A 24699-nucleotide genomic window follows, 5' to 3' on the forward strand; every position below is an offset into this window, starting at 1 on the left:
TTTGCCAAACTTTGAGTAATTCAGTACTGCCATTGTTTCGGTATCCCTTGCTTGCTTTGGAAATTAACTTAGAAATTCAATGTTTTTCCTCCTTCAACACCCCCTCTCACCATTCCCCCATTTAGCTTGGCCCCAGCGATATTTTCCAGGAAGGAGTGGTGTTAGATTAACTTTTTTTATGAAGATTTGTCAAACTGCACCAACGAATTGGACATTCTTGTTGGATTGCATGGCCGATATACATATGGACTCTTAACAGAAGCTGCCAAAAGTGGTTCAACTATACAGTTAAAACATTTTTCAATCATCATGGTTGCACGTTCTGAGGCCACGTCGGTTTTAACAACTATCTCCTTTCAGTGATAAAAGCCGGGCAGAGACAAAGAAACTGCATCAGTTTGTAACATCTAGAATTGTACAGGATCAAATTATCTGAATAAGGCGGGTTTTTCCTCTTCTCACCTGCATCATGAAAGCTAAACAGCCAAAGCCTGATATGCAAAAAGTAAATTTTGAGGTGAATAACTGCATACATGAAGTACAGTTACATACCTGGGTTAGAGTAGAAGACATCCACCATGTTAAACACGTTATATTTTACTGTTGAAGATGCATATTATATATCCCAATATTGCTGCATTTCAAGATCATTCAATACCATATTCAAGCCAAAGGCTGTTTCATTTGTTTTCCCATGGAAGGACTTTAGGTGTGCCAGAATTCACAATTTTATTAATATACCTACACCTAATTAGTGTAGCTTTTACTACTGATTGTTGGTTAAGTAGGCAACATTTCATTTTCAGCTGAGCCTTGACCCTGGAATATTGAATATATCAGACTAAATAAATGCATAAATAAATTACATTGTGCCAGATCTAACCAAGGTATAACAGGCCCAAAAAAGCTTCCTTAGTATAAGTGATGCCAGGTAAAAGAAAGATCATGACTTATTTCAAAGATAGGTCCATGGGTGGTACAAGTTCTATCATTAGCCAGACAGGATAGTGCAAAAGAAAGAATCTGCCTTTGGTTTTGGTTAGTGAGGAGATCTCGATGCCCACCTCTCTGATGAAGCCATTTGCCCAGATATTTATATGATATGGGCCTAGTAATGGGGGGGTCCTCAAAGAATCAGGTCTCTGTTTATACAGTCAAATTCTATGTCGAACTCTACAATACAGGTATAGAGCTAGTACTGCCGGAAGTAGCATGAGTGTCAATCAGAACATTAACATCATCTCACCTTCTTCCCAGAACCCTGACAATACTTGATGTACATTGGACCAGCTTTTTAAATCTTCTACCTGCTGTGTGGCATAGAACGTTGCATCAACATTGACTAAGTCTATCATTCATTGACTCCTGAGATCTGTGCGGCAACCCTTCTTGAATAAAGGGTGCTGCACTGAACCCTGCCAAGGGACTGGGATCTCTGCTGCCATTTTGCAGCTATTATACAACAAGGCATAAGGAAATGGCCTATTTAAAATATCTGATGGTACAACATTTGGGCCAGGACCACACGCTGCCATATTAGTTTAATAATCTCCTCAAATGTATCACTATATGGTTAATCCATAACATCAAAATGACCTTCAGTTTGTGGACTTTCAGGTCCTCCTTATGTACAGGGACAAAATGTGCTTTTTCCATTGGTCAGCAGACAGCTTACTACCCAGTTCTATTGACGGACTTGGAGCTAATTTGTTAATCTTTGGCCAGTACGTCTCTGAATTTTTGGAAGTTTGTATTGCTGGTAGTTCAGCCTATGTTGAACTATGCTTGCCTTTTGACTTCCCTCACAGTTCACCTATAGTCTCACTTCAGTTGCCTAATTTGCCTGTGCATGTTCTGAATGGAGCTCTAGTTTGGTATTTGACTCTAGTGAGGTCTTTTGTGTTCTTTTTGTGATTTATTATACCACTTGCGAATATTGGTGTAGTGGTACTTGTATTGGAAATGAGGCAATTGGCATCCCTAAGGTTTTCTAACAAATTAATTTTTATTTCAGATCATTGTATAGCACGCAGAAAGCCCCATTGCTATGTTTAGGTTGTATTGTAACTCTTTTGCTATAGAAGTAGACAGCCACATCTCTGATTTGTGGGTCAATCGAAATTTCAATGTAATTATAACTTCTGACCGTTGAGGGGCTCAGTGTCTGGCATACACATCGAAAACATTGAGCTGAGGGTAGTGGCTTTCTAGTTTTAGTTTATTTTTTAATAGCCTGGAATATCTGAACAGATAAAAAAGTATAGTCCAAGATTGTCTTCCATTTACAGGAACTATGCGTGATTCACACCGGACAATCAGAAAGAAAATGGCCATTCAAGCCTTGAAGGCCCAGAGCCTGAAAACAGTTAAGAGCACATGCATTCATCATTTCTTGTTTTTGGCTTGGTAACTGGAGCTTGTATGCTCCGGAAACTATCTTGATACTTCAAATAGGAATTAAGATAGAGCGCATAGGTACATTTGAAAAATGTCTTCGGCCAGCAAAACACAGTGCTTTTTAAAATCCTGAAACACCACAATTTAGGTGATTAGTAGAATGGGATTTTGTGCATATCGTGGGCTAATATAAACATTTATAACAATAAAACAAAATGTTTGTGCCTTTAATCACATGCTATCAATACTTATACTTCTCATTTTGAAGATGTGCTTGGTGGAAACCTAAATAATCAAGCCCCCAGCAGCGTTCTTCACACTCATTATCCTATGGCCAAGCAAACGAGGATTTTAGTTCACTAAGTGCCCAATTGCGACTTCTAGTTGTGCGGTGGTGGGCGACATGCAACCGTCATGCCACCGCACCACCAAGAGTCACTGCCGCCAGCCAGATTACAACTTAAAGTGGTCTGGCAGGAGGGGGCGTGGCAGTTCCTGTGACAGTGCCTAAAAGGCACTGCAATGGGAACGCCAAACAAGATTCCTACTTGGCATAGAATGTAATGTCCAAGCTGTACAGGAACTGGTGTGCATGCACACAAGGGGGCACATGTTGTGTCCCCGTGTGTGCATCCACATGGTGTGAGGCACTAGTGGGCACTCTAGGGCCTCCTTTATTTTTTCTCCGTCCATCAGCATTATGCTTGGCAGGACCACCGTGGTCCCGCCAAGCATATTAAGAGCTTCCTCTCCGCCATGGTTTTCATGGCAGTTGCCAGCCCCGTCCAAACTCCATTGTCTGCACTATTTCTTCGACCTATTGAAAGAATAAAATTGGCCATCCCTTGCAGAGTTTTTTTTGCTTGTCCATTCCATTGAAATTTAAGGAACATTTAGCTGCTCTTAGAACTGGATTAGTGTTTTCATAAAGGAATTAGAATTACGCCTGTTCTTTTAGACAGAAAGCTCCATTTTTTAAAGAAACACAAGATACACATGAGAACCCGGTCAACATGTTCAGGGTGCTTCCAGGTTACAATAGAAGTTTTGTTTTGTTCCAGGTCCAGGGAGGGACTATTCCCCCAGACTAAGGCTTGTGCCAGAGTCCAGGTTCTAGGCTGTTTGAAGGATTGAGGGGGAACTGTTGAGGTGTACATCAGTACAAACCGTAGATTATTACGGCAGCTTGAATCGGAGGTGCACATTTCTGTGGAAGTCATTCTATTGCTGGATTCCAAATTAGAATGAACAGTTGTTTGTTGGGGACCCCGGAACCCCAGGTTGGCGGTCTCTACCATCACTTCACCAAGCTCAAGGGACTCTGAATTAATTTTTTTCTGACCAGTTTCACTAGTTCTGGCACCCTAATCTCTTACAAATAGACTTGTCGTCCCCAAGGGTAAAGGGGAGCAGGCTGCATCGATTTGTATGACTTGTTTATTTCTATCATCTTTAAGTTTGAGGTATGTGTATCCTCATTTGGGGGGGGGTCATCCAGGTAAGCAGGATTTTTGTTGAGGGAGAGTGCTCTCACTGCTACAAAAAGAGTTCACCTAAGAATTTGATTTTATTGCTGGTGGTACATGCCTACGTGGCCCAGAGTGCTAGATTTTAATTTAGCCACATCCAAGTTTATTAAGTGGAAACTCAATCTGTACGTTGGTCTGAGTCTTTTAATGATTGACGTTCTTCTCAGGATTTTTGATAGTTATATTATTCAGGCATATTACCTCCTATCTTAAATAAAACCTCATGTTAGCACTCTAGCTTTTTTATAACAGGACTCGGTGGGGGAACTGTTTTTTTTTTTTTTTTGGTTTTTAAAAGATCTTTATTACACAGTATGCGGTTATCATACATTTCACAGTCTACAACTTTACAAAGACTGTATAAGCATGTGGTAGTTCGTTAGGTTCTGAACAGGATGACACAGCCATTCAGCCGGCAACCCGGGGGTCCGGCGGCGAATTCCATGTGTTAGTTGGTATAACCATCTGTGGGCTAATGGCGCTAATGGTAGATCTCATGGTTTTACATTTTATCTTCAAGATTCACGTCACAATGGTCACCCAGCATTGGCTCCATGAATGTAGCTTCCCAAATCCCATAAGTCGCGTGTGAGTCAGCTGTGGGTAGTCAGAGATGGGGAGGGGAATCGGCTATATATGCGTCTCCAATGCTGAGTCAGTGTTTCTGTGCTTGTATTGGCAATGTGTGCAGTAGTATAGCTCACTGAGGCATAGGAGTGAGCAGGTGCAGTCAGCAGGGTTAGTCCGCAGCCATGTTGGGTAAGGCTCCTACGACCTAGCAGTAGGGTGTCTGTGTGTCTCCCCAGTTACATCACTGGGAGGGTGCTAGGGACGTGACAGCGTACAATGAACAGAGTATCTTATCCATGTCCAACACGTATGTGGCCAGGTGTCCATGTGTTCCTCATGCAGTGTGCGAGTGGCATCGCGACCCCGCGATTCGCAGGTGGCGTGAGGTCTCTGAGGCTCGGTGGGGGAACTGTTGTATGGAAAAGAGAAGGTTAGAGTTAAGGGTAGCTCATGATTATTGCACATACCTTGCACGAATTAATCGTAGTCTGGCCTAAACTTCGTGTGTATAACATACATGGAATTGCTCCAATTTAAACGGTATCCATTTACAGTATAATGGAATACGAATTATAGAGCAAACAATAAGCAAGTAATAAGCAAGTAGATCTTTCCTGCAAGGTCAACGTAATAATTTGTTACCTTGTAAAGATTGATTAAAAAACTGGAAATATCCTATAGGTTCCGGCACTGTCCACAGTTCATATGACTGTGTGTGGATTCATCTCACACTATGGCACACATTAAAATCAAAAGCTGAGATTCCTGTAAGGTAATAGTACAAAAAAATCTTACTGACTTTGGCATAATTACACCACGTCCTTGTAAAACTAATAACATTTCAAATGAGAAGATTATATGAATGACCGAACAAAAGCAGGACTTCTAAATATCTCTAATTTATTTCAGATCTCTATGATATAGCGTGTATGGAGCAATTATGCTCACATATTCGGCTACAAGTCGTTTTGTGTAACATCTTGAACAAACATATATATATACCCTCTTGGCACTAATACCTTGTGTCTATTAAAACTGAATTAAATGACGGACTAAGGTAACCAAGCTGTATGCATCATATCAACACGATTTCTGAAACTACATACCTGTGTCTATTATTGCAAAACCAGTTTAACACCGGCGATTAGAATAGAACTATTTAAACAACTGTGAGGATTATTAGAGCATTAGCCTAGCATTAGCCTAGACAAATGCGAACAGGATGAATAATATCAAACATTGTACATACAACCTAATTAAAAAGCAGGCTCATTAGCTTCAAAGTGAAATATAGAATCTGCCTCCTTAACTTGTTACAGCACTCATTTCAGCATATTTCAGAAGCCCACCGCGGGCTCCCATATCATGAAGTCTGCTCTTGAGCTTACTAGCCAAGACACTATATTTAATAAAATGTCCACTAAAGGAAGCACAAGAAAAAATAAGTAGTCCGTATTGCCTGCTGAGGAGGCATGCTAACTGTAGTGTCTTGTATGTATGAATAGCAGGGCCCTTCTGGTCCCTGGTGGACTTGGTAAGAGAAGGACGTAGCCGTTTGGGTGTGTACAGGTTTGGTTAAAGTTCATCACACTGTGTGCAGTTAACAGTTGCACTCTGAAGAATAATGAAGCGCATTACGGAGCTCCATATGTGCCATGCTCATTAGCATGCCACAGGCGTGGGGAGGATGTTACACTAAGCAGACATCATGATCTGGGCACCAACTATCATGGTAAGCAAGCACCGCGAGTGATCTGTATAAGGCATTTTTGGTAAACCATACATATAGCATGTTACATCTTAACATATTCACATACCCTAAGAAAGTATCAGTGCACATACATGTGAGGTAGTTTATATGGCGAATAGGTAAACGCTATAGGTAAAAGAATGAAATGTCATAAGACTACGTCAGAGGTGAAATGGCACGAGGAGTCCCTGCCCAGGATCTAGGGACAAAAAAGTCATAAAAGGAGGAGGGCTTTCATGGCTTTGTAAAGCACTGTGAACGAATGTGGGGGTGCCGCTCGTAGTCGGGAACTTGTGCCAGTTGGAAACCTTGCTCTCTGCCCCTCGAGGACCTACCTACTTTGACTGCGGGGAATAACGCTGATTTGGGAGCATTTTTGCTTAGCGGGACTGCGACGACCACTGTGCCTTGCGGCTGAGCAACCTGCCGCATCTGTGGTGTCTTCCCGCCCTCCTCCTATTAAGGCACTCTATGGTCCGCGCACGCGGAACGTGCGCGGACGGTCGCCGGGCAAAGCCCGGGCCAAGGTCGGGCCCGTTCTAGCCCGTTCCAGACCGAGCAAGACCGGACGGGGCCACCCCTCTTGTGTGTAAACCCTTGTGGGACCAACATTTGTATGTACTCCATATTAAACTATTGACTACGAGTGCCTGTGTACCACTATAGATCAAGCGTTTCTCAGGATGGCCACTCGTGAAAGTAGGAGTAAGGCAGAAAAAGGGGGGGGGACAGCTAACAGGAACACTTGACAACTTTATTACCAGAGCTAACTCGGTAATAGATCAGGGCATAAGTTTAATGGAGCAAAGAGTGTCACTGGATCTAGCAGTGGCCAGAAAAATGTTACAGGACCCTGTAATGGCCGAAAGATCGTCCTTGGACCACATAGCATCTGCCAGAACCCCAGAACACACTGACTGTCCTACTCTTATTGTGTTACAAGCAGACGTGCACCACACTCCCAGTCCACAAACAGGGCCAGTTGCAGTGGACGATACTATAAACGAATCCATAGAGCTAGAGGATCAGGAAGGCGAGGCTCATACAAGACAATTACGTGGGAGACGGGAGGGTGCTATATCGAAACAGAAACGCCCGACCGCTCCTGCTTACGCTAGGAAAAAAGTAAAAGTCACAAAGGCACAGGGGAATAGGGACACAGTGAACAGAGAAGGGGAGGTAATAGGGTTTGCTCCACAGGCAGTACAGAATGGGAGGGGTGAGGATGATGCTCAAATCGTTGTTAATCTAGATATACCAGAGGAATCACAAGATTCTTTAGTTAGAGACAAGGTGGGAGACAGTAGAGTAGGGATGGCTGACGAGGGGACTACAATCCTGCTAAACAATATGGGGGAAATTCTAAGAAAACTTCTAACCCCACTGGAAACCAGACTTGACACGCATAGAAAACCAGTTACAAGAGGTTGAAAAAAGTATTATAACTCTGGCAAGCCTCAGGATTACCTTCTAAGCCAACCGGGGGTGCTGCCTTAATGGCTCCAGCACTAGATACGAATATACCCCAGCCTTTGACCCAGGGAACGAGTGGGAACAATAAAAATGCAACCTTGGTAAATCCAGTAAGTTCCGTTGCAACAGTTAAGGAAACCCCAGTACAGGGCATTAATGTTACCAAGTCCAACCAGCAGGATCAGAAAGGGCAGCAAATAGAGAGAAAACCGAGGGGAGGTTACATCAATTTACCACCAGATGTAAGCCCCTATGTAATTGTCCTGACAGGGGTCCCTGAGCTAGGCAACCAACAAGAAGAATCCTTCTGGACACTCAAAAATAAAATATCTTATTGGTTAAATGAAAATAGGCCCTTACCCACTCACATAAAGAGTAAAATCTTAATGGTTCGAAGGGTCCCTTGGATAGGCCCCTCAAGGAAATCAATTACTGGTGATTGTGTGGTAGTTAACTTTGAAGACCCACGAACTGTGTATCATATATGCTCGTGGAACTTTGAAGGAGGGAACTCCGCAATCGAAACCAGACCTCTTTCGTTTTTTTATCCACCCAGGACGCGTCCTGAAGGTGGCGGAAGTTGGACTAGGGTCAACTATCATGCTCGGTGCGGGATTCGCGATAGGGGCATGGGCAATTCAAACCAATGGGTAGGGGCACCAATTTTCAACAGATTTAGCTGCCTAGAAGCAGTAGATTGACTGAAGCCAATTGTGGGTTGTATATCTAGCACCAAAGGCAGACCACATTTGCTGAGCTCTATGCTTATTCAAGATCATGGGAAAGGTCATACAGAAGTCCCTAGTATTACTAGCAGTAAAGGAGCAGTTGTGGTAGCTTGTGCCCAGGGGGACGGACCACAGGACCCATCTACACATAAACCAGGGCATATAAATAGTGACACCATACAGGGAGAGCGAACTGAACTCCTGGAAGGACAGAACTCCATGGGAGAGTTATCTATGGGAGCGATTGCTTCAAATATTAGGTCACCGAACTTGGAGCTACTACCCATGAGTAGCAATAATGATAAGATCCTGAAATTAATATCATGGAATATAGCTGGTGTTACAAAGAACCAGAGGGATCCCGATTGGGCAAAGTATATTGATTCTGGTGACTTTTGCCTTCTTCAAGAATCATGGGCACTTGATACGCCTCATGGGGTAGGCTATAAGTCCTTTGGAATTGGCGCCATCTCCTCTGTAAGGGGCAGGCCATCAGGTGGTTTAATCACCTGGGTCAAAGTAACTTTGAGGATTAAGGTAGAAATTATAGACACAAGCTCGTTGGATATACTGGCATTATAAATTACAACTAGCGAAGGGAAAAAACTCTATATAATTAATGTCTATAATAGACCCGCTCCAGTATCCAAGGAATCATTAACTTTGGTAAAGCGGGACTCCTTTTTAAGCAGAATAGTTGACAAAGCAGCTGTTATTATAGCTGGAGACCTAAATTGCAACTATGAACCAATCCTAGGGCTGAGCGATGTCTTTGATGAAGAAGATCAGGTAAACAACATTCCCTTGTTGGACAACAATGATCCTGTACATTGTTCAGTTCTGGCAGTTCAACTAGTGAAGTTGTCCGCGGAGCATGGTCTCAGGGCTTGCAATGGTCGTCTCCCGTCGGACACGTCCAAAAAGCCAACATTCCTTAGGAACAAGTGCAAAAGCAATCTAGATTTTGTAATTGTTTCCTTGTCTATCTGGCAGCATATGATCGACTTAGAGGTGAAGGACAGGATAGAGAGTGATCACCGTCCCTTGGACTTACAGCTAGAAGCATGCTTGGTACAGGGGGCTGGGAGTGCAAAGATAATTGATCCACATAGCGGTCCACGTGACGAGATTTTTGTTAGTAACAACAGACGAGCCCTAAAGTGGTCCCATATACTGGAGCATGGCGACATCCTTGCAGAAATGTATTCACAATTTGCAAGTTCATTGTCGGCCTTTATAGGCTCCCCTCATGAGGCCGATAATCCTGGACGCTTCATTGCACTTCATAATGAGCTCTTCAATACCCTGAAACTCCTAGTCACAAAAATGCCAAAAAAGAAACACCAGAAACTGCAAAATCTGTCCCATAGTAAACCATGGTATGGCAAGACATGCAGGCAGTACAAAGAAAGCCTCTTGTTGGCGATCAAAAGTAAATCTCCGGACGATGTTAGGTTGGCAAGAAAAGTCTACAAACAGGTGCAGGCTGATTCAAGGAAAGCTTGGGAGGAAAATAATTGGGCGGACATGCTGGTAGCTGCAAAGGCTAAGGACAACATAGGTTTCTGGAGGTTAGTTGCCAATGGGAACCACGAAGGGAGAGTTGTTAGAGATGTTTATCTTGACGAACTCACGTGGGTTAACCACTTTACTACCCTATATAAAAAATACGATGAAGCCACTTACGTCACTAGCGAGGAGGCTCCATGGTCCACACCTTCCAATGCTAACCTGGAATTTACAATAGAGGAAACTGAAACAACCATTAATGCAGTGAAATATGGTAAAGCATCTGGCCTAGATAAAATTCCTGGGGACCTCTACAAGCATGATCTAAAGGTGTAGGCACCTTATATAAACCATTTGTGCAATATGCTGTCTTGTAGTTTAGATTTTCCAGAAAGCTGGCGGGGAGCTGAGATTGTTTTAATTTTTAAAAAGGGTGATCGGTCGGAACCCTCTAATTAACGACCAATTAGCCTAATGGATATTCTCCAGAAAATGTATTCTAGGCATATTTTAATCCGTGTAAACTTGTGGTTGGAAGATAACTCGGTCCTCACGAAGTTTCAAGCTGGGTTTAGGAACAAAGTGAGCACCATCGACCAAGTTCTCAGATTTTGTTGCCTCTACTGGAATTATGTTCAGATTAGAAAGGGTCATTTATACGTTGCTTTTGTAGATCTCAGAGCAGCTTTCGATCTAGTGCCACGAGATCTTTTATGGAGGTCCCTCCACAAGGCAGGGCTACCCAACTGCCTGTTGGTTCAGATAATTGGGTTGCATGTCACGAATTTTGCCAAAGTGAGATGGGGCCCCAATGGGGAGTTAAGCCAGCATATACCCATTGAGCGTGGCGTTCGCCAAGGCTGCGTCCTGGCCCCCACCTTATTTTCCCTTTTTGTGAACGATATTCCTGCACACTTAGAGGGTTGCAAAAATGACTCCCCAAAATGAACTGGGGAAAGGGTACCCGTGTTATTATTTGCGGATGATACCATTTTAATTTCTCAAACTAAGAAAGGTCTACAGGCACCACTTCATTCATTCAGTTACTATTGTAATAGGAAAGGTTTGGAAATTAATGCCAAAAAAACTAAATGTATGGCCTTAAACCCTATTAAACCACAAAAAGGCTACCTAACATTAAATGGCCAAAAATTGGAATCGGTCCAAAACTTTTCCTATTTGGGGATCACCCTTGATTCTAACTTTACGTGGAGGCCCCAAATTGAGAAAAGTAAGCTAACATTTACTCAGAACACTATACCCATCCTAAGGAAGCAGGGTGCAAGTATCAGCAAAGCCGTGTCACCAGCATTAGAACTATTTAAATTCAAAGTTCAATCTGCAGCTCTTTATGGTGCTGAGATTTGGGGGCCAATGTCAAAGGATGTTTTTACAACCTTAGAGAATAAATTCATGAGAAGCCTTGTGAGGGCCCCAAAAGGCACTCCATTACTACCACTTCAGTTGGACCTAAATGTCAAAAGAACTGACCATCACACCATTGTTCGGGCTCTAATGCTCTGGGTGAGACTATGGCAAACACCAGAATTGCTTGACTATAGAAATGGGCTAAGAGAGTTAATGGGTATGGACACATTGAATTCCAATGTTTGGCTAAAACATGTTAGATTGTGGTTAACCAAGATAGGTTTATTTCAATTTTGGAAGAATCCGGAAAGGTTGCCGCATAATTCTAAAAAAATTGGTGAAAATGGCCTTTTGGGGTTTTATCAACAACCAAAAGATTAATGAAAATAGTGGTGGGACCTTAGTAAACAACTTTCTAAGCTTCAAAGATGAGCCTCTTTTCCAGACTTTCTTCGATGAAGTTGAGCTCCCGCTAGCTAAAACCCTTTTTATGAAACTAAGATATGGTAACCTTTTGACCAACTCAACCCTGGCATGCTGGTCTAGAAAGGGCAATGTTGTTGATGACACAACGACCAGCGAAACATGTACCATGTGCGAGGGTAATCTCAAGGAGGATGATCAGCATATCTTTTTCTTCTGCCCAGCCTATGTGTCGGCCAGAAGAAAGTGGATCAAACATTTATGCAATCTCTTGGGAATAAGGTCATGTAAGATGGCCCTGAGAATAATCAAATCTCATACAACCCAAACAATAGTATTTAGTGTCAGCAGATTTTTGCTTTCTATCCACTTTGTGTGCATGAAAAAAGGCCTAAAGCTATAAGGACAAAATTGTATACCACTTGTTCACTTGGTTTTATTTGTTTAGTGGTTTGATTGTATGTATGTTATGGTATCTTTTTCAGCTCCAGCCAGGCATGCTACTATGTTCAATACTTGTCTTTTTTTAAAACTGTATTGATTTTATTAGCCATAATCGTCAGTTGTTTTAAAAATGGTGTTTGACATGTATTCATTTATGAAATGTGTTTGCGGTGCAAATCTTTTATGGCCATGTAGTGCCGAAATAAAGATCAATTGAAAGTGGTTTCGGGTAAATGATTGGAGTTTGGATTTGTATTTGAAACAGATAAGACAAAAGTAAGATGTGCTTCACACACCTATTGTAATCACTTGTCATCTGCATATCTCTTTTGATTTAAAAAAATAGCCAAACACCAGTTTGATGTTCATGTAGTCTGCACCAAAGAGGAGGATTTTGTTAGCCAGGATGAAAGGAAAAGTACTGAAAACACAACTCTCGGCTGACTTAGATCATTCAGCAATCTTCCTGTCGAAAAACAGATACATAGCTTCTGGTGTGTATGGGATTGGCTACCAATTACTACAAGAGAAAAGGCATTTCAAGAGCTGTGCGTGCATGGATTGTAATTACTATAGCTGTAGGGGGTCCCTGGAATGGAGAGGAAGTTGCAAAACTTTGCACGTGGCTCCTCACAGTATCTCCACTTCGTTACAACGTCAGGTCCTAAGACAAATGCAAACTTTGCCTCTATTTAATCTAAATTAAAGTGCATCACGGTCTTTGCATAATGCCTAGCGAGACTTGTTTCACAATCTATTTACAATTCACATGTCCTGAATGTGCAGAGTGTGTTCTTGTGTCTGGTGGCTGCATTTTAGTTTTACTGTACTTGTTTGGCACTCTGTTAAACACTAACCCAACAGGGAGAGGTCTACAGGCATGCTGCACATAATTGGATTAGGCTTTTTATTCCACTGGGCATTTCCCCGGTGGGCTGAAGCCCATGAAGGCCGTTTTAAAAGCCCAGGGCCGCTTCCGGCGCCTCGGTCACATTCCCCAGCCCTTCAGCATTGCCCATTGTAGCAGGAACAAGAAGGCTTCTAGAAAGAGATATAGAGAGGTAAGGAGGGTAATGTAAAGAGACAGCAACCAGAGAGGAAGAGGAGAGAGTGGAGAGAATTGAAGAGAGAGAATTGATGGATGGCAAGAGAGAGCAAGGTGAAGGGAGTGGGGTAGGTGTGAGCATTTTTGCCACTGCTGCTTATGGTTCCCCAGTCAGGTCCTGGATGAGGACATTTATAGTAAATGCGCTTCCACGGGGTCTGAGATGATTTACGAAAGCCCTAATCACTACCACATAGACACAAAGTGTGAATACGTGTGTAGAGTTCCATGTTTCACAGTTAGGGCCTCATTCCGATGTTGGGTGGACCACCACCAACCATTTGTGGCGGTCTGCCCGACATCCAGTGTATAAATCCGACAGCTGGATTACAATTCAGGCAGTTGGAGCGATTTGGGAGGGGGAATGACCGCAGCCTCGACGGGCTCAAGGAGCCCATCAGGGCGGCAGTTGAAGCCTAATCCCTACAATTGGGGCGATGCCTGCGGAGACTCCACCGCATGGATTAGGATGTCCCTGTCCCTCATCCTATAGATGGTGGTCCCACCCCCATGTAAAGGCAGACAGAAAGTGACATTGGGGAAGACAGACAGAAAGGGACTTTGGGGTCCCTAGCATCTGTGCGTTTTCAATGTTCCAAAAGACTAAACTAGCAGTCATAATAAAAGACAGGTTGCTGGACATTACATATCATGGGCTTGGTCCATACAATAGGGATTGATGATTTCCACTTGATTAAGTTGGGCATGCTTCTAGTAACACCCACCATGTGGCAGAGTGTCCTACACACAGACTTATACTGAGGGACTGCATAAAAAGTGCAAGACATTAACCACTGCAGTAAAAAATATGAGTTCGTATTGTGAGGCTTAACAGTATAGATTATGAGGAGTTTTATTTTTTTGTAAAAGGGTCAGTGTGAGTCTTCTATCCTAAATAGTCTCTTTAATTCTATGATGTAGAGAATACTCCCAATGCTGCTATTGTAATAATGTGTTTATGTAAATTACTTTGCTGAACATTCTTGTTGTGATCTGAAGCCTATACTCATCTCTTCATGCTCACCAAGTGCGATACTACGAACTATCAGGCAGTGGCGACACTAGGGGGGTGCGGGGGTTGAGGACCGCACCGGGTGACACGAGCACATGTGGTGACACCAATCTAGTTACGCTGTGTTGGTTGCTGGCCAAACTTTGCAGCCTCGCCTCTGCCATTAAATGGGCCCTCCAGTCCGTTCAGTATCAGGGGCGGTGGGTGACATTTGAAAGTGGTGGGGCGCAAAATGATTAGCATACTGCACCGTAGCGAGCGAGCGCTGCGAGCGAGCCCGAACACCAAAAGGGGGGTTTGGGGGGATAACCCCCCCCCAAAAAAATTTGAAAAAAAAGAAGAAAAATCGTGCATTTTCAAGCAAATTTGAGAAAGCAGGAAGGTTAATAAAGCAATTGTGAAAGTGCAGGTATTACATTAATAGATGGCATAACATAGGTAGCTGCTTATTCTGTATAACGACAGAATGACCATGCACGGTTCTACAGCATATTCTAAAGCAGAACAAAACAAGTGGAACTACCCCTCCCATAAACCATACAAAAGAGGATGAATGAACTAGTCAAATAACAAAAAACAGGGGAGGAATAGGAAACATACATGGGCAAAAAAGCGAAATGACAGAGCAAAATTTACAGCGTGATAAAGAAACCAGTAAAATTAATAAAATATCAGATATGCATGTAATAGCAACCCAGCGGTAGGCTGCTCTCCCTCCTAGAGAGGGTAGAAGAACTACAAGGGCTGGCTACAGAGCCATGAACACAGTTGGATGGCTCTCCGGAAGAACCAGTGCACAAATCTGGGGGAGACCCTAAGATTATGTGGTTTTAATGCATTCACCTCCATGTATCTGCAGCAGAAATGCTCTGGGTCTGAGAGAAGCACTGGCTTTTGAGAGATTTTGTTGCTGCCGTCTCTTGCTCAGGAATGTGTGTGTTCTCTTGCTCTCTCCTCTGTGTGCTGCTTCCCCTTTAGTTTCCCCCACCTCGTCACTTTCATTGTTGCTTCCCTCTACTCGTCCATAGCTTCCTCCGCTCGTCCCCATCCCGCTCAACTTATTATAAAATATTTCACCTTTTCCCCATTAGCCCCTAGCCATTTGTTGCCTCGCACACCTTCCCATGCCTTCTAACCCTTTCCCAACACTCCTCTTCCATTTTTTTCAAACCTTTTATCTCTGAGTTTTTTGTTGTTTGTATTTCCATTTCGAGGTTGCTGTGTGCGGGTGTGCTTGCACAACTAGGAGCCGGGGGCACTTAGGAATACTTTGGTAATACTTTAGCATATCCCATTAAAAGCGTACATCCATCCATCCCTTTAAAAACCACATCCACTTTGGGAACTGATGCTTGTCACACAAGTCCTTTCAGCCAGTGGGAGATCAGTGGTCGTTCAATACTCAAGAGGCAAACTTGAGGCAAAGTTGGCAGGGTATGCTCAGACGCGAGTCCCTTGCTCACTTTGCCACTGGAGTCAAGCAAGCCCGGCTGAAGACTGCTGTAATGCCAAACCGGTCCTGGGAAGCTTGATTCCAGTCCAGGGAAGACATGGCTTGGCAGTTCGGGCTGGACTGTTCCCATGAGGCACAGGGTCAGACTGATTTGCATATGGCCATGTCTGAACTGGGGTGGCGGAGTGAGCTAAAAAACTGTGATGGATTAAACCCAGATCAGTTGACTGGGGGTGAGTGTTTGTATTGTCAACGCTCCGTCCATCACCACCTTTGGTTTTTCTTCATAAATGAAGGGAAGCATTTTTTAAATACAAAACACTCACAATTGAATGTTCACATGGAACCTGTGTTGCACAAACTACCTTTAGATGTATGTCCTGTTTTTTCATAACTCACATTACCAGAAAGACATGGGGGAGGTGTACTTTCTTAAAGAATGTGACTGGGCTGCAGATGGCTACTAATTTCAAGAGACCTGTAATTTTCAATATACACATGATTGTGTTTTGCCTCCTTTGGATCGTCTTACTCTCAAAAATAGCCAACAACTTTCAAAAGCAAGATCAAAGTCCTGAAATACTCTCCTAGACTGCAGTGGTTCTAAAATATCACTTCCAGCTGTGGGCCTCAGAAATATTCTTAAACCTGCTGGTTGATGTTTTATTACTGAGTCACCTGCTTTACTTCCTATGCCCTTATGGGACTCTAACAAGTCCAAGAGGCAGTCTGGCTCTCCACTCCGATCTCAGGCCTATGAAATGTAGAGTTGAGTGATTGCAAGCGGCATCCTGCACAGTTATTGCCTTACACTGACTTTTATCACAACAGCTAACATTTTACACACTGAAGTAGTCAGACTTTCAAAAACTAGGCTCCCTTCCAATATCAGTCTTAGCATTTTTCTCACAAACTGATTAATTCTGGAACTATGTTAGAAAACAGGTACCGCTGTCAATGACATCAAAGAGTAATTATTAAATGTATGGATATTCTGTCCAGGGCCACCTCAAAGGAATTTATACATGTTACTAATATGATGTGATCATTCAGTACAGCGAAATTGCAAAGGACTGTTGTGGACGTGGTAAATATCAAGATGTACAGGCAACTTGTCAACATTAATTGGAGACCCGTGGTTTTGTTTGGCAAAAAATGATGATAGTCTAGATTTTACTGTCTTAAAACTTTCTTCATGTCAGTGAAAGTTAATTTGTAAAAATACACATTTCCCATTATCCCATTCTCTAAATTCACAATTCCAGATTCTGGCAAACACAGATCACAGCCTACATTTAGAGATATCAGCTTGCCCCATGTCAGTGAGTAGGCCTTGCCTTGATTTGAGTTTTAGTAGTTGTAACCTTGCACTTATAAATGTAAGATAACTAAAATTACATTAGATGCAAAGTGAAGTAAACAGCCTTTCCTTGGTTTTTAATGTGCTCGCAGATCTATTGTGTTGCATTTATCCAGTTCATACCAAAATACCAAATACCAAATACCACATACCAAAGCTGGGATCCGATTTAGAAACATTGTGGTTCTTGTCAAGCAGCATGTTAATGTTAATCTAATTCTATTGTAATACAATGAGAATTTGCATAACTTCACATATGATCAGGCAGGTAAGCCAGAACTACATGCTCTACATTTCTATTCCATTGCCACCTTCCTATTTTTTATAACTATAAATCGACAACTCACTGGATATATTTAATCAATTTAACTATAACAGCTCATGTAAAGCGCTCTGATACCCATACCGGGTCTAGTTCGCGCTCTATAAAACTCTATTAAGGTAAACACAAGTCCTTAGTAAATCTGTCCCCTACTGCTTAGTTCCTGAATTGAAACTCGAAGCTTCCCAAAGGTAAGCATAATTCGCTAAGTGTTTGAATTTGAAATGCTTACATGGCATCTGTGGGGTGTGTGCTATGATTCTTCTTTGATTTTGTGATGTGTTTTATCCTGTTACAACAAATAAAGAGAAATATCAAGAAGCAAGTAAATCCATTTGTGTTTGGCTTCCCACTCCTCATATCAGTGGAGATTTGAAAACTTCAACAGGACATAAATCAGCCTGGCTTGCTTTGCTACAGGCACCCCCAAATAATTCTCCAAGGCACTACGAGGCAATACAAATTACACATTTCTGTTATACTCCCACTGCTTCAAGGGGTCAGAGCATAGATGAAATATTTAAAATGCACGTTGTCTTTTAGTCATTGTCCTGCACCAGGAAGTAAATAATCATTACACAAGAGAAAGCTATGAAGCGCCGCGAAGCAGTTGATGTGCGATATTGTGCCTGGGAGGGGTTTAAAAAAAAGTGTAAACGGTATCAGCGCTTTACAGCATTTAAAGGGCGGATTGATGGATCTGGGCTTTGTGACAGTATTAAACATGAAAGCCCTAACCGAAAATCCTATAAACCCAGAGGAAATTCATAGAAAGTTTTACTCGGGAAAATCCACAAGGCAAGGTTCAGACTGCAACCACTGAAGGTTTAATAAAAATGTCGGAATCAACACAGAAGGCAAATGGCATTAGTCGCTCATTTCAAAATGCAAATAAATATAAAATCATTGGCAGCGAAACTTAGCCCTAATTTAGTCACAGTCGGCATCGAATATAGTCCATCACATGGCAATGAAAACCAAGGAGCACTTATCTTTAAAGACTGCGCTATTAGTCAGGAGAGAAGAAATATGGAAAGTATTCCAAGTTTTATTTTTTTAAGTTAACAAAAAAAAAAAGCAGACAACTAAGAGCAGGAGCCGGTGACATTTGCAGGCCTGCTAACGAGAAGTGTGGAGCTGCCGGGCGCCGAGTTCGGCCAGGCTCGCAGTAATCACTGCCAGATTCGGGGGGGGGGGGCGCCATGTCACTTTTATAAACACTGCGGTTTAATTTCCAGATGGCCGCTGTCCCCACCACCAATGCTGTGCCCGTCTCCCCCCCCATGATTTAATGACCCCGGTCCGCATCTCAAACAGTGCCCATATCGTTATGTAACTCTCAATCCCGTGCCTCACCACTCACCCTGTGACCCTCGCCAGCCGACAGAGTGACTCACCATATTCCAGGAGCTCTTCGTCTTCTTCCACTCGGTGTGAGCCTGAGTTCCTCAGCATGTTAAGGCCGAAATCTGAAGCACACGACACGAAAGAGATGCCAACACCGGCCGCGACAGAGCTCTTTGCTGGACAGGATGTCCCGTCCCCCCACACGCGGCATCCAATGGGATGCTGCGCCGGTGGACCAGCAGTGCCAGGATTGGCTAGGGGGGCCCATTTGCGGCTCGCCCTGTCGCCCCTTGTAAACCCGGGCTGTGTCAGGCGAGCATGGTCCCGCTGGGGACCTTACAGTGCGGTGAGTGCGCATGCTTGTGCAAGTTGCAAACAAACTTGCACTTGCGCACTACGGTCTGCTGCAGCCTGAGTGTGTGGACTGTGTCACTCAAGCTGCAGCAGACCACCCCCCCTGCGCAATTCCCGGCGGCTGCCGCTGGTATTATGTTACAGTCACAGTAATTTATTTATGTAGATAGGAATGGAATAGATTGCGGCCGGCGGCCGCGATGCGGGTCCATGTGGCTGGTAGGGCTACGCCCCTACGCCCCAATGGACGCACCGCGGCTGTTCAGTATTACTTTCTGGTTCTCTCTAATGTGGACTTCCTCTCTCGCACTCCGGTGGACTCTTGGCCCGATCGGCAAAGCCTGGTAGGGTAGTACTTTAAGGAAAAGGCCTTGGGGGCTTGTGGCGTGAGCCCCGGAGGCACCAAGGAGTCCTGCTTTCTGGTCTCTTCCTCTGTTGCCGGTGTAATACTTCCGGTGCAAGGGGGAGGAGGGACTTTGTATTCCGATGGCCCGGAACTGCGGAGGGGAACTCGGATGCAAGGAGGTGAAAGCAGGAGAGCAGAGGAGGACAACAAGAAGGAGGACGCGGTAGCGGACGCAACGGAGGAGAAAGCGGTGGGAGAACAACCAGCGTGACCAGAGGCCGGCGGATACGGAAGGGACACCCTGACCAAGGACGTGGACGAACAGGAGGTGTGCTGGAGCCAGGATGAGCACTGGGAAGGCGTGCCGGACGAGGCGGCCTTGGCTGTGTAACAGAGGAGGTCCATGGGGTAAGTCGTGAGGGGGTGACACCATGAGTTACCCGCACTGGGTAACACCAACCCTAGTGACGCCCCTGCTATCAGGTGGTGTGCACCATGAGAGGAAGGAGAGATTGGTGCTCGTTAAGTGCTGCCTGGCAAGCGATTTCTCATCTGCACTATGCACTCTTTACGAGATGTCTGAGTAAGTCAAGAAATCTTCATGGCCAATGAAGCCACAGTACTCTCACCTGGTTTGCAAGTGGTGGTGGCCACTTTGAAGACACATAGTATAAGTTCTTTGTGGCCCAAATCATTCTTGCAAAACAATTGTGATGCATTGTTGCTGCAGCCAGGACCTTACTTCCAGACTTAAGGAAAACCTTGAAACTACTTTGCCATCATCATCTGGAATTGATGGAAGTCTGAATTGCATATACAGAAGTATTCTGAGGAATACGTTTGCTTTTATGACGACAAACTCTATTTTCTAAGTACTGTTTTAGAACTATCTTTTATTGATTATAAAGTTGCATTTTTGCACACCTTGGTATTTGACTTAAGGAACAGGAAGGGTCCTCATCACTTCACAGACTTTGATATATATTTTCTTTTAATTCACGAGCTGTATAAGGAAGCAATATAGGATAGGAAACTGATTGTTAGCCTGGTGAAATGTGTACTCTAATTTGTGTGGTTGTTCACGCTTTACAAATGTGGATTATTATTACATTGCCGTCTATAAAACAACCAGCTGAATGTATTTTCAAATCCGGGAGCGTGGTCTCATAAGACAGAAGGTAGTAATTTATAGTGGGAGAAGCACAATTATTCCATGTACGTTGAAATGTACTTATTATATAATATGAATGTTTTAGCTTCATGAAAGCTCAAGGTTCCTTCTCAGATTTGACAGCTGGAAACAAAGCGCTATTCTGACAGTATATCAAATGTGATAGAAGATGTTTTGTGCTGTAGCAAGGGTGGTAAGACATTAAAGTTATCTTCCTACTTTTAAATATCAGTGTTCACCCAGTGGAAGGCTGTGCCCAGCTGACAGTCAAGACAGAGTGGCAGCATCCAGTGCGTCTATTTTCTCTGTTATCCTATTTCTGGGTCTAGTACTAACCAATATATTATTTAATGTATGGTTGACTGTGGTCTCTGAGAGGTGTTGAAATATTCATCACTCCAATTGGACCTGGACTACGAGATGTGTGCCATGTATACTGAATTCCAAATAGGTTTATGTAAAACATTTTAAATGGTTGATGCTGTCTACAAAACATGTATGAACCAAATCCTCTCCAAAAAGAGAAGTAGCTCTAGTAGCTGTTTGACAATACTGTTATGTGTGCCACATATATTTATGACAATGATATTTCTATATTTCAATTTCTGTTAAATAGAAAAATATTCTTGCTGTAATTGATTTAATAAATGTGTGACTAATTTTCAATGAAGCCCTAACTGTTCAGGGCCCGAAGTCATTATTGTCATATCTGCAAAACATCCTTACTCTACAGTACTTGGCTTAATCCTGGTGTTCTTGGAAGTGGGTCACCATTGTGTTGTGCAAAAGTACCAAAGATGCCACACAGGAAAGAGATAGTACAATTTCCTTGCACAATAGAATCAAAACAATAGTTACTTTGTTAAAACCATATACATTCCAACACTTTAATTAGAAATTGTTAAAGGCTTAGGAAGGAATAAACAAGACCCTCAATCAAACCATATTTTCTTTATTTGTCAGACACCATTCAAGGCAGATACTGTTGTATACAAACTGGAAGCACAGTGCTAAGAATACATGGAATGGTAGGCACAAACAACATTAGCAGGTCTGACCAAATGGCACAGTGAGATTTCTAAAAATACATATTCTTTGCATCATAGTATATTGGGTGAGGCACGTTTTCTGTTATTATGTAAGACTTGTATATACTTAACTTTGGAAATAAAAGAATAAATGTCAACTATATAAATGTAAAAAACGGAGATGGCGCTCACAAACCATGCCTATGCAGGCTCACAATCAAACAGTTCTCTCTATGAGAAACTTGGAATCTTCAAAAAATTCCTTGGCTTTTATTTTTTTCTAAAACTTAATTTTTGTTCTTCTTTAATAAAATGGAGGCTTCTATTAAAGATGTATCGTATATGGCAATGTTGTAAGGCAACAAATATAAAAACAGGTGAAAGACAAGGTATAAAGTAAACATTCAGTGGTAGTCTTCTTGTAGTTACACATTCTTTCTTCTGGGACTACTCTTCATCACTGTCCCTCATGGTGATTCCCTGAAGGCCGCTTCCATCGGTCACCGACAGTGTGGCCTCTTCCACAGTAAGGCGACTATGGATAGTCTCATAGGTTTTATTTGTCAGCGTTCCTTCAAGCACCCCTTGCAACCTAAAGTCTCTGTAGGTTTTCTGCAAATAAGAAATAGGAAACAGATTACATATTAACTATATTCGTTTGTGACATTAGGAACTTAAAGACTTTGGGTCTGTTTTTAAATTTGGTGGATGTTTGACATCTGCCAAAAAGCACCGGATGTCCTGTTCATCCTATTTAAAATGCATAGACATCAATACATTCTAAATAAGGCAGACAGGACATCCGCCACTTTTTGGTGGATGTTTAACGTCGATCAAATTCGGCTCTCTGATTCTTGAGGGTGATCTCTTCAAAGCTTAAAGTACTATTTAGATTCTTGTGTCCCTATAACAAATTGTGCTTTGGCTGAAAACCTGCACAAAAAAATCAATTCTGCTTGGCCCCACGCAAACATGAAACATGTATTTTCCTTACCCATGGACGTGCAAGGTCCATGTGGTAATATTCAATGTTCAGATGGATGTTCAGCAATAGCGGTATTCCCCATGTAAATATGGAATTCCAAGTTCTTCCTAGGAACATATACCATTATGTTGCAATGAGTGATGGAAGTGCTTTCCACGTGGCTAAAGGTTAATAAAGGTTGGGTGATAAGCTCTGCCACAGACATTTACAGCTGCACCCATGGCTGTGCTCTAGGCATTTTCACCAGCAAACCCGAGCCATGCCATTTACATGTGTGGAGGGAGGAGTGTAGTCTCTGACTTTGGCTTCAAGGACCAGGTGGGTCATTCATGGTTCAAATCTTGTTTATTGAGTTTAGATGGATACACTGGCACTCACCTATTACCAGAGGCCGGAATGGCACATAGAAGAGAGGGAATAACAGGGTTGGAAAGCGGGAGTCTATATAACACTAGAGAAAGATGAAAAAGGAACATGAAGGAGGTCAAAACAGGTAAGTAGGGGGTCTCTCCAACCTGTGTGACATTCCTTTCGACAGTCTAAGGCCACACAACAAAGTGAAAGTAGGCAAAGGCTCATGGTTGACCCTCTGTTTCATTTTGGCTGTGCGTGGGCTCTGCCTGAACAAGTCCCAGGACTTGGAGGTATTTCGGCAGGAGAGTTCATTGAATACTCATGAGCGAAATTAGAGGCATGAGCCCCACATTCTGTTGTTGGACGTGGCCCTTTTCGCAGGGTCATCCCTGAACTTTTTGCCTTCCTCCTAGCCCTTTTTCCAACAGGGTGTTGGTGGTTCTAGGACTCTGGGCACTTTAGCACTGCTGTCCAGTGTAAAGTGCATGTGCTCTCTGTAGTAAACATGGTAAGATTGGTCTACACCTTTTTGGCATATTTAATTTACCTGTCAGTCCCTTGTAATGTGGTATATCAGATACCCAGGGCCAGTAAATTAAATGCTACTGGTGGGCGTGCGGTACAAAAGGGGGTGATGATGGACGGAGCATCTGAATCAATCAAACACTCACACCCAGTCAAAAGGTCTGGGTTTAATCCATCACCGTTCTTTAGCCCACTCTGCCACCCCAGTTCAGACATGGCTATATGCAAATCAGTCTGACCCTGTGCCTCATGATGGGCGTGCAGCGCTGATCGTGCCACCCACCGAAGTAGCCTTTCAAACCTGTCTCCGGCCTCTGCCATTGCAGGGCCTGTGTGCCCAGTGTTACTGCCCCTGGGATGTGACACCCAAAGTGTGCCACGTCTGTGACCCCCCTTTTACTGCATGTCAGTCACCCCTAAGGTAGGCCCTAGCTAGCCCTAAGGACAGGGTGCATTGTAGGTAAAAGGTAGGACATGTACCTTAAGTGTGTGACATGTCCTGGGAGTGACAAACAGCCATTTTGGTTTCTCACTGCTGTGAGGCAACCCTCTCATAGGAATGCATTGGGGATTCCCTGATAAGTATTTTAGTGAAAATTCCTGATATGAGAGGAGCAGCGTGGTCAAGTTTGCTATGTTTGGAATAGTAATACTAAATGCAGCGCAATGGTGTGCGCAAATTTATTTTCACTATTTTAGAAATGCAACTTTTAGAAGTTGGCATTTCTATCTGCTATGGGTCTGCCTGTCTGATGTGTATTGCATGTCTGGCTCTGGAGTGACGGGCTGGGGAGGGCAGGGTGAGTCAGCATTAGGCTGAATAGGAGATATGCATTTGGAGTAGTGGGAGGAGTAGTCCCCTGTCCCTCAATAAGTCTGTGCCTGCCTAGGTGAATGCTGGCTCCGCCCCCTGTGGTGTGTATGATGACCGAGCCCCCACCTGACAAAGGGGAAAAGGAGCCCTGTAAACAAAGTCCTCCAATACCCCCCAGAACCAGTTGAGACTGGTTCCCCAGGCCCTGTGCCAGGGCAGAACAAAGGGAAAACGAGTATATATACTGGGGCTGTGTCCCCATGTTTTTGTGCTTGCTGGTACCTGTGCTGGGGTGAAGGACTGCTGGGCAACAGGAGGATTTGCCGTGGGAC

General features: G+C 43.3%; 1 protein-coding gene across 5 annotated transcripts in view; it reads right to left on the reverse strand.

The window, feature by feature from the left end:
- Window positions 1-21596: 21596 nt before the first annotated feature.
- CADPS2 (calcium dependent secretion activator 2) overlaps window positions 21597-24699 on the reverse strand; it is a 2489915-nt gene continuing 2486812 nt past the window's right edge. For all 5 annotated transcript variants that reach the window (XM_078680818.1, XM_078680809.1, XM_078680789.1 and 2 more), the window contains one exon: window positions 21597-22301. In XM_078680818.1, the coding sequence (XP_078536944.1) occupies window positions 22137-22301 (165 nt within the window). In that variant the 3' untranslated portion in view covers window positions 21597-22136. The remainder of the gene's footprint in view (window positions 22302-24699) is intronic.

Source organism: Lissotriton helveticus, chromosome 1_1, assembly GCF_964261635.1.
Source record: "Lissotriton helveticus chromosome 1_1, aLisHel1.1, whole genome shotgun sequence".
NCBI lineage: Eukaryota > Metazoa > Chordata > Amphibia > Caudata > Salamandridae > Lissotriton > Lissotriton helveticus.